Source organism: Selaginella moellendorffii, unplaced genomic scaffold (assembly GCF_000143415.4).
Source record: "Selaginella moellendorffii unplaced genomic scaffold, v1.0 SELMOscaffold_54, whole genome shotgun sequence".
NCBI lineage: Eukaryota > Viridiplantae > Streptophyta > Lycopodiopsida > Selaginellales > Selaginellaceae > Selaginella > Selaginella moellendorffii.
In genome coordinates this window covers 1,194,431-1,205,229 of record NW_003314315.1, presented here as the reverse complement: position 1 = coordinate 1,205,229, position 10,799 = coordinate 1,194,431, and the positions used below count along the sequence as shown (strand labels likewise).

The 10,799-nt window shown below is 41.7% G+C and overlaps 2 protein-coding genes and 1 pseudogene across 2 annotated transcripts; 1 reads left to right on the top strand and 2 right to left on the bottom strand.

The window, feature by feature from the left end:
- Nucleotides 1-5,181: 5,181 nt before the first annotated feature.
- On the top strand, nucleotides 5,182-6,342 carry LOC112350815. The gene is made up of 2 exons (XM_024687690.1): nucleotides 5,182-5,396; nucleotides 5,487-6,342. The coding sequence occupies exons 1-2, from the start codon at nucleotides 5,182-5,184 to the stop codon at nucleotides 6,340-6,342; spliced, it is 1,071 nt and encodes a 356-aa protein (XP_024543458.1).
- Nucleotides 6,343-7,685: 1,343 nt separating this feature from the next.
- Nucleotides 7,686-8,613, bottom strand: LOC112350813 (annotated as a pseudogene).
- Nucleotides 8,614-9,564: 951 nt separating this feature from the next.
- Nucleotides 9,565-10,665, bottom strand: LOC112350812 (pentatricopeptide repeat-containing protein At4g02750-like). The gene has a single exon (XM_024687689.1). The coding sequence runs from the start codon at nucleotides 10,663-10,665 to the stop codon at nucleotides 9,565-9,567; it is 1,101 nt and encodes a 366-aa protein (XP_024543457.1).
- Between the last annotated feature and the right edge of the window lie 134 nt (nucleotides 10,666-10,799).

Below are 10,799 nucleotides of genomic sequence, written 5' to 3'. Positions count from 1 at the left end.
AAATCTGGATCTCCAACAAAGTCAGTATCAACATATCTACTAAAGTGTTCCCAACTTGGATTGGGAGACAATGCCCATAGCAAGCACTATGTATGGATGTGTACAAAACATCAAGTATAGTACCTTGCGAATAGCTTGTCAATACAGAACAGTAATTATCTTAGAATAGTTCTTTGGTGTGCTAGGCAACATGATTTGATATGGGCTTCACATTTTGCATCTTAATGAATTTGAGATAGCTCCATGACAAAATCACAATAACAAATTTGGATGCTGAGACAATGGTTGATTGGTCGAATGTTGACTATATCAAACCTTGAAGACAACTACTCCTTAACAGGCTGTGTTCTCCATGATGATGGGTATGTCATTGACATAAAGCCCAATCAAGAGTAGCATCCAGTTGCACTCTATATGAAGGTAGACTCTTGGATTTGCATCAGTTTTAGTGAAGCCAATTAATAGTATAAAGTTGTCCATCTTTTCATACCTCTCTTGACACTTTTTTAAGGCAATAAATCACCTTATTCAGATTGTAGGTATGGTGTTGGCCATACCCAGACAAGAAGGAGGTGAACGTAAATATTTTAGAAGCATATGAATTGATTAGATTCTGACAATGGGTGAGGACATCTCAGTGAAATTGATGGCCTTAATATGATTAAAGCCAAGCCTTGTACCATGTGATATTGCCATCACCATTTGTCTTGATCTTGAAGACAAACTTTGTTGAGACAATGTTGGTTGGAGAAGACTCCACCTTCATCCACATGGCATTACATAGTAGACCAAGAAACATTTTCTAGTATTGAGGCAAAGTATGTGGTATTAATAACAATGACATGTGAGGCTCTTTTACTACATAAAATCTTTTGTATATTAACTTTATTCCCACAAAGCATATACCAAGTGTTATTGCGCTCATGAAGGATGTGAGATATCATGGCAAGATAGAGCATATTAAAACCAGTTTCATTTCATTTGAGAACATATTCTCAACGGGATTTAGGTTTATTTCCTTCTAAATCATGAATAATATCCCTTTACTAAAGAGAACATTCCCAAATATAATCTAAAATTTCTTTTTATTAGTGATGCTTCAGAGAGGGAGTTTTGCAACATTATAGAGTCCATTGCCTCCAATGAACTTCAATTCTTCACTCCCAATTAACTCTAGATATATAGCTAACTAGTAATTGATAGCTATCCAGAGCTAATTAAGAATGAAGAACTAAAGCTAATTAGAGGTGGTGGACTCTTCTATAATATAACATCCCTTTTGAGATGTAGTCAACAGAAGCAACTCTTAGATTGTGGTATTGATTAGTGAATGTTGCTTCTACTAAAGCTTTGATGAAAATATTTAATGTTTAATTGTGATTTAGAAGGAAATAAACTTTAAGAGTTCTCTCACAAACATGTTCTCATTGGTTTGAATAAACTTCATCCTTCTATGATATCATAATAACACTCTAATTGTTGTAAAAGAGTAATATAAAGATTTTAACATAGCCAAATAGCTTCATGCGTCACCATTATTAATGCCACATACTTTGTCTTAGCACTAGAAAGGGCTTAATATGCTCCTCTTAATGTAACATGTAATCACTATTATAGCGATAACCTATGGTTGATTTGTAGAAGTTTGGCTGTCTAACAAAGTTAACATTAACATATTCAGTCAAGTCAAATCTTGCTTCTAAAACTTCCTCATATACAACATAATAATTGACTGTACTTTTAAGATATTAAATTATTCTTTTTATGGTGACTATGGATTCTCCATGAACAAAGAGACAATTCCCATAGCAAATGTGATGTCATGATGTGTGCCCACCATGAAGTACAACGAGATCATTTTCTACAACTCTCAATAAAAGAACTAGATGAAAATTAGGAGTGCTCATAATCATCATTGTGGATAATATAATCATTTCAATTGTTGTTCAAGAGCAATCGTCCTCAAGGTTTAATATGGTCAATATTAGACCAATCAAGTATTGCCTTAGTCATGGAGCTGTCATCAACTTATTATATTTTATATTTTTTGAACTGTTTTCAAATGCAATATATGAAGCTAACACCAACACCAATGACTTTAACTTACATCTTTAGCCATAAAATGTTGCCTAATATGCTTAAGGCTTATGCTAAGATAATTACATTCTATACTAATGTGAGACACAAATCCCTAAGCCCCAAAGTGGAGTTAAAGTGTGCCACATGGCAGTGGTCGAAGCGGAAGTTCAATAAATATAATATGTTTGGATTAAAAACTCTAATTTGGAAAGTCAAAAGTGTGAGTGAAATTTTGAATAAAGTGCTCGAGGAATAAGCAAGAAACAATTAGTGAATGAATCTCTAAAAAAGGATACAAGAAGAACTAACAAATGGCAAGTGTCTTGACATATGGAAGTGATGGGACCGAGTCTAATATGAAGTCCAAGATGAAGTCCGAAATAGAGTTTGAGAAGAAGTTTAAAATGAAGTTCAAGCAGGAATCCAAGATACAGTCTAAAGAGTCCGAGATAGAGTCCATTATAGAGTCCAAGACTAGGACCGAGACCAAGACTAAGATTGAAACTGGGACTGAGACTCAGACCAAGACTGAGACCGAGACCGAGACCGAGACCGAGACTGAGACCAAAACCAAGACCACGACTAAGTCCAAGTCTAAGTCCGAGAGTAAAAGCCCAAAGTAATCATCTCTTAGACCTTGAAGGGTTTGGTGAGCTCCAAAAGGATAATAAAGGGAGGACTCTAGTGGAACCAATTTGGCTAGGAAAAACAATGTGAGCAAGGAAGGTTATATCCATATAGTAGGTGATAATATAACCAATAAAGAGTTCAAGGCTAAAATGAACATAAACAAACAAATGGGGTAACTTAAGAGCTAGCTCTAGCTGCCCTAAGAGATCAAATGGTTAATGCTCCCAATTCAAGTATGGATAGCATTACTTGTTTGGATATTTAGTGTGGCTCATCAAAACCTCACTTTAGCCACATGGCTAACGCATTTAAGGGCGGAGGGTGGGGAGAGCACTCACAACGCTCATATAGGGTCATGGTGTTTTGAAATGTTGTCATAAGGTTTCAAATTATGAAAAGGAAAAAAAACAATCTTCTTGTGTAGTGACCAAAGGAATAATCATGTGGTAAGGAAGTCTTAGAGGTCAATAGAACTTAATGGTCACACCTTTAAGCTTTGACTCAGTGGCAGTATAAGCAAACTCTACTGTGAATGGAGTGGGATTTAGTGGGGATTAAAGAAGGGATATTGGGTATTCTTTATATCATTCTAAAGGTGCTAAAGTGTGGATATGGGAAATGGGTTTATGGTATGGATAGTCTTAGATTATTAATAAAACAAAAGTGAATGGACATGCCTTAGCATAACAGGTTGATATGTTAGTAATACCTTTGGGTGTTTGTGTTAGGATCAAATACATAAAGCACTTGGACCAAGTGCAAAAATAAAATAGTATAAATGTCATCTATAAGGCTATCAAGTCCTCAAGTTAGGAATAAGACTCATGAAGGTTATAAGTAAGACTTCAACTAATCTAAAGTGTAGTTAAATGATTAAAGTATAATGAAAAAAATTAATCACTTACAACTAACAAATTGTTAGTGTAGTTAATCTCTTTGCACCTCTAGAAGGTTTCAACAACATAAAGATGACATTATCCTATAATTGGAATATCTTAAAATTAATTATGGCCTTAAATGTAGAATTGATTGACTTTGCTAAAGACCTAAACTTCTACAAATCCACCTCTACAAAAAAACCTCACTCAACCAAGGAAAATTGACAGGAAAGTTTTGTTCGAGATTTTGTCGCTCACTGCTGTTTCTATAAATGAAGCAGGGAGGATTTGTTTCTCGCTCTGCTCATCTGTAAATGTACCCAGGCAAGGATCGTAGATTGGCAGATCCAGGACCGGACTGTCTATACCAAAGACCTGGCCAAGTTTTGGGAGCCCTGATCAAATCTCGCATCCAGTGAGTTTGCATAGATCAAGCACAGTTTTGCATTTTGATTATCCTCCTTCTTAGTCTTTTTCTATCCTGTAAAGAAAGAAAACGAACAGAAAAATGGTCATGAGTTGTATAAGTTCTCTATGCTTTGAACATTTTCCACAGCGCCGCTCTTCCACCGCCAGATATTTGTTCTTCATCTCTAAACCTCAAGAACCCTAAAATCAGCGCGAGATCCGGCTGGCCGCACCACATGTAGCTGGATATGGCCGAGAAGGAAGAGGCTCGGCTTGTGGATGGAAAGTCCTTGAGAGTGGCATCGCTGGAAAAGGCATTGACTTTCTCGACGGGCTGGAAGATGCTTACACTGCAAACAACTTGATCAGTCTCTACTTTCTGTGTGGAAGTTTGAATGATGCGGCTCGGGTTTTTGACAAGATGGTGATCAAAGACGTCGTTCGTGGAACACCATGATCGAAGCATACACCGAGAGTGGCAACCATGAGCTTGCCCTGCAGGAGATTTTTAAGGATGATACTCCAAGGATTGAACCCCAACTTGCAGACTTTTGCTGCGGTACTTAAGGCTTGTGGAGGTCTTGGAGAACTACAGGCTGGTCTGATGGAAGAAGCTGGGCAGAGAACTCTCCAGCGGTGGCAAACTCCCTCATAAGTTTCTATGGCATCGCTGAGTGTTTGATGGGTTTCGAGACAAGGACGCAGTGTCTTGGAGAGCACTGATCGCAGGATACAGCCATCAAGGGGACAGTGATGCAATGTTTGATCTGTTTCAGAGAATGCAAGAGTTCGCCAAGCCGGATGCTGTGACATTCTCTTCAGTTCTATCGGTCTGCTGCCACCATTGTTGGTCCCGACCGCGGTCGGCCTACACCCCGACTGCCGCCGACCGCGTTCGGACAGGTCCGTTCGTGATTCCGTTCGGGAAAAAAAAAAATGTCGGGGAAAAAAAAAATAGTGATCGCGCTTCGCGCTAGATTTCTGATGCTGCTGCGGCGAGGAGGGGAGGGCATAGGAGCTGCGTGCGTACCTGCCTCTGCTTTCGATTGAGCGTGGAGCAGCACTGAGGCCTCACAAATCAAATCGCCCAGTCCGCGACACTTGAAGTTTTTGCCCTAAAATGGAAATTCAGTGATTCTAGAGATTTGATTGTAGAGATTCATAGCGATTCTGGCACAATTGAGCGATGGCGCCCGATTGGGCATGGTCCCATGTTACCAAGCTCACTCCTTATGCTTCCAGCAAAGGAGCTGGGCGTTGGAAATGTAATTATTGTGGTAAAATGTATGGCGGTCCGCCGAAACGCATCAAGGCGCATCTTGCTAAAGTTTCTGGGCATGATATTGAAGCATGTAGTGCTTCAAACGTTCCTCTTCATATTCAGAACCAAGCTCACCGAATGTTTGTGGAGCAAATTGCAAATGCCCCTTTGTCTTTACCTTCTACAGCAAATCTATAGAGTAGGCATTTTGATGGGGCATTTGCTTCTAGAGCTGGTACACAAAGTGCTAGTCAATCTCAGCCTATGAGTGCTTCTATAGGCCATGAGGGATCATCTGTTGGTCGAAAGCGAATGCGAGATGGCAATATTGAGGAAATGCTTGATGATGCAAGAAACATGAACTTAGATGATGCGATATCAAAGTTCATTTTCTTGAATGCTATACCATTTAATGTTGTGAAAAGCCTATATTTTCATGCGATGATCGCAGCCGCTTGTAGTGCTGGACCTAGTGCTGCATTGAGGATTCTTGGTTACAAGAAGCTTCGTACTACTCAGCTCACTCGTCACTATACTTTAATCAAGGAGAAGTTAGCTCTCTTTCGTGATGGATGGGCTCGGTTTGGATGTACAATAGTGACTGATGGATGGTCTGATATAAAGAGTAGATCATTCATAAATTTCATGGTTACCTCTATCCATGGCTCAATATTTTGGCAGGGTATTGACACCAAAGGAGAAGAGAAGACTGGTCTTTGGCTTTGGGAGCAACTTAGACCCATCATTTTGGTTGAAAATGTTGTTCAAGTCATCATTGATAATGCTTCGAATTGTGTATCGATGGGGGAACATATGAGAGAAGAATTCCCCTTTATCTTACACAATCAATGCGTGTGCCATGTTTTGGACTTATTATTGGAGGATATTGGGAAGTTTGATTGGGTGTCTAAGATCGTAAATGACTGTGAGAAGATCGTGAAGTTCATAACTGAGAAGCCGATGTTACTTGCTTTATTTCGAAAGTTCTGCTCTAGAGAACTCATGAAGCCTGCGAAGACTCGATTCGCTTACATCTTTCTTATGGTCAGCCAGCTCCAGCATGAAGATGTTTTCCCGTGCCTTTGACGATTCATAGTGAGTGCAGAATTTGAATCGTCGAAGTGGTATAACACAAAGGATGCCAAAGATGTTCGTACAACAATTTTCAATGATGAATTTTGGAAGAATGTTTCTACTTTATTGGTTATGGTAGCTCCTATTTTGAAGGTGTTACGTCTTGCCGATCGTGAGGGCGCAACAACAAGATTAATTTATGAAGCAATGTATCGTATGATTGAAGGATTGGAGCTTGCAACTCAAGATGGCAAGCTTGATGCATATAAAATTGATGCAATTAAGTGTGTCTTGGTTGAAGACCAACATAGATGGAGAGCTCGATGGTTTATGATGCATAGCTTTATGCACAGTGCTGCACATGCTTTGAATCCTTCATACCTTGAGCAAGACTTGGATGCTGAGGTAAGAAGTGATTGGATGGATTATTTATCACTCTATTGCTGTGGGGACACTCAGTTGGAAGAGAAGTTAGATGAGCAATTCAATATGTTTCGACGAGGAATTGGAAGAGCTATCAATCGAGATTTGCCGAAGAGCAAAGCAAAAAGGAAATTCCCAGTGTCTTGGTGGGAATCCTATGGATATGAGATGCCTAAGCTCAGGAAGTTAGCACTTCGTGTGTTGAGCCAAGGAGTGTGCTCTTCTCCATGTGAGTGAAATTGGAGTAGCTGGAACTTGATCCAAACCAAACGACGCAATCGCTTGCTTCCAGAGAACTTGAAGAAGTTGGTTTATGTACACAGTAACACTAGAGTGGTGGATCGTATTGAAAGTGAAGGAATGAAGTTCCTAGAGATCGATCTCGACACAATTGCAATCAAACCACAATGGATGAGGATTGTAGAGATGCAAGCTAGGCTTGAATCTCTTGGTATAGAAGATTTAGCCGAAGAAGATCTTCCAAATGAAGATGTGATTGTTGAGGAAGATGCCGGAGATGTCGAGGGACTTGCCGAAGATGTTGAAGAAGATGAGTAGTAGTTGGTTTGGTTTGGTCTAATGCTTTGGTTTGGTTTGGTTTGGTTTGGTTTGGTTTAATGCTTTGGTTTTCCTACTTTTATTAATGTGGTTTTACTAAAAATGTTTTTTTTTTTTTCAAAAAAATTTTGTGAACCGTTCGGCCGTTCGGCATTTTCACAGCCGGTCAATAACCACAGTCGGCCGGTCGGCATTCGGAATGGTCGGGACTAACCATGGCTGCCACACTGGTTTGGTCGACAAGGGGTGGCTAGTGTTGGCTCCCATAGCAAAAGTTATGGAGTTCAGAAGAGGAAGCTCGGCCGCCACCTTGCATTTATCGCACAGAAAGTCATCAGCAAGAGTTTCTGTGACACTGAGCTCCCACAAACCAATGGTGATCCTAAGCTCATCAAACATGAGTATCAGGTTTGGCTGCCAAGCTCACATTTTCTCTATCAAGGACTAAAACTTGTGGGATTTGTTTCAGGCGTCATCGAGCTGTGGAAGCCAGCTCCAGAGCTGTATCAAGCAGTGGATGGTCATTGCTTTCTGCACAACTCATCTGGTCCCTTGCGGCATCGAGAGCGGCCAAGAGAAAGTAACTCGGACTGGAGCTTTGCAAGGCTCCAAGGAACTTGCTAATTCTCTCGTGCTTTACAATATTGCAGCCTCTCGCAAGATGGAGCATCCCAGACTGAGTAAGAGATGAGAGTACCTTATGTGTGAATTGGACAGCAACGTCGGCTCCCTGCTCGAGTGCCGTTACAGGAAACCTCGAGTGGAACTTGCAGTGAGCTCCATGAGCCTTGTCAACTATGATCAGGATACCATGGTCGTGACACACCTTTGCAATCTCGTCCACTGGGCTACACACTCCAAAGTAAGTTGGCAAGACAATCAGAACAACTCCAATTCCTACGTCTTTTCTTTTCTGCAAATCCAAGATGGCCAACTCGATGCTCTCGGCAGAGACACCGTGAGAAATCTCCCAGAGCTCTTCATAACAAGGAAGAACATACCATGGCAGAGAATGCCGAGACGTGGGCGTTCCTGGGGAGGATCAAAACGTCTCCGGGCTTGCAGCAGCTCATTCCACACGTAGAGCCGTTAACCAAGAACCACGACACCCAGCCATTTGCTGCGCTTCTTGTGGCGAGTGCAAGTTATCCAGGCCTGGCATCTCCGGGACATGAAACTGGAAGAGTTGAGCTCCGAGAAGCTTGGAAAATTGAAGGGGTGGCCTGGGAAGTGAAACTCAGTGGCACGCTCCTTGCCGGTTCTCTTGAGAGCTTCAAGCAAAGGAGCTGAGGTCATCGGCATAGCTGACAGGGAAAGAAGCACGAATACTTGATATACGATACTGTTTCAGGAATGTGAGATCCAGAAACTTTCATCCAGCGACACAAAAGTCTCCAACCAATTCTTCTCTTCCATAAAAGTGTGGAGCAAACTCTTCCAGCATGAGATGCTTTCTGATTATGATTGACAGAAACAATGCCAGAATCAATTTAGAGTGAGCAGTGTTACAGCATAAACAGTCAGAGTGTTTACATGAGTTTCTTTATTGTCTAACTATTTAACTTCTCCAATGCTTGTCTTACATTTTCAATGCTTGTGATTTTCTTGAGCAGATTGCTTATCATGTTCAATTCATAATATTTATGCCCTTTCCTATTCTTGAATGTGCAAATGACAATTTCATTATTGGGCTGCAAGCAAAAAGATTCTTGTTTGTCATCCACAATCACCATATGTTTGAGGTCCCACCCTAATTTTGAGAGATTTTTCACAACCTTTTTCCCTCTGATTTCCTTGGTTGAGCACAAATCTTTGTAGAAACGATGGGCAAAAAGATTCCCAATTGGGTTGAGCTTTGTATGGCTTTATTGCTCGAGTAAAAACCACAATCTTATATATTTTACTCATCTTTTTTAGAAAGTTATTCACACCTAGCCTCTTTGCCAGAAAGTAGTGTTACAAGGGAATAGTTTTCCCACTAAAGAACTTGAAGGCCTTGTGAGCATCGATTAATGTCTTGTCCATCTTCAACAGAAGAGTTTCTTCTCCAAAGGTAAAGGCAGTAGCAAAGAATGGTTTGATAACTTCAGTTTCTTCTCCAAAGCTAAGGGCAGTAGCAAAGAATGGTCTGACAACGTCATTTTTTTCTTTTTCTCTTTGGTGGTAATGTCAAGTGTCACATACTCCCATGGCTTTTTCATAGTTAATAGAAATAATGTGAGCCCTAGCTTAATCATAATGAATCTTTATATATCAAGTTAATACACTTCCATAATTCTGGCCGAGCAGCACATATAAATTCGACCGTGAGGCCAACCCTAGCACCAAGAGTTTCTGGGCAGCTCGAACTCCACGCTTGGGATCCTTGTGGATCTTTTGGCAAGCAGCCAGCAGCGAGACCCAAGCAACGCTCTCAGGCTCGAATGGCATGCTGTGGATGAGCTCCTCGGCCTTCTCTAGCTCTCCAGCCCTTGCAAACGCATCAACAAGCCCACAGTAGTGTTCTCCTATGGGTTCGACTCCATAATCCTGGATCATTGATTGGAAGTAGTCCCGAGAGATCTTCACAACACCCGAGTGGCGGCATGCCGCAAGTACACTTGTAAATACAATGTGATCAGGCATTGTGCTCTCCTGGATGATCCTATGGAAGGTTTCCAGGGCCTCAATTACATGCCCAGTGGAAGCATACATGGCCACCAGTGCAGTCCATGAGACCAAGTCTCGCTCTGGCATTCTCTCAAACCAAACTCGAGCTTCCAAGAGGAGTCCCTTGCGAGCAAAGCCAGCCACCATTGCCATCCAGGAGATCGCATCGCGCTCCTCGATTGCCTGGAAGAGGCTTATCCCTTCTTGGAGGTGGCCGTTCCAGAGATAGGCCGAAAGGAGTGCCGTGCTCGCTGTCTTGCTATCGTAAGGCATTTGATCGAAAATAAACTTTGCATTTTCAAGATGGTTTCTAGAGGCAAGCATATGGATCATTGTCGTCCAAGAGATCTCGTCGCGGTGAGCCATCTTTTGGAAACAATCTAATGCCTCGTCCAAATGCCCATTCTCGGCATATGCGCAAAGCATGGAGTTCCAAGCCACCACGTCTTTGTTTGGCAGCCTCTCAAACAAAGCTTTAGCCTCTTCCACGCAGCCGTTAGATGCATAACCGTCGATCATAGCCGTAAATGCCACCTCATTAAGATCCGGGGCATCCTCAAAGAGACTCTTTGCTTGCTCCATATGCCCTGCCTGGGCATATGCTGTGATCATGGTCGTCCATGTTACTACATTCCTTGTGGGCATTCTATCGAAGAGATCCTTAGCTTCATCCAGCCGCTGGTTCTGGCAGTGGCCTTGGATCATGGCCGTCCACGCCACCACGTCCTTTTGGGGCAGGGAATCGAACACCTCACGCGCGCGTGAGAGATGCCCGTTATGGGCATATGCCACAATCATAGCGGTGCTAGAAACGAGGGTTTGCTCCGGCATGGAGTGGA

Coding starts and splice junctions, on each gene's coding strand:
- LOC112350815 (XM_024687690.1), top strand. CDS start 5,182: ATGGCGCCCGATTGGGCATGGTCCCATGTTACCAAGCTCACTCCTTAT. Junction 5,397..5,486: donor CAGAACCAAGCTCACCGAAT/GTTTGTGGAGCA, acceptor ATTTGCTTCTAG/AGCTGGTACACAAAGTGCTA.
- LOC112350812 (XM_024687689.1), bottom strand. CDS start 10,665: ATGATCCAAGGCCACTGCCAGAACCAGCGGCTGGATGAAGCTAAGGAT.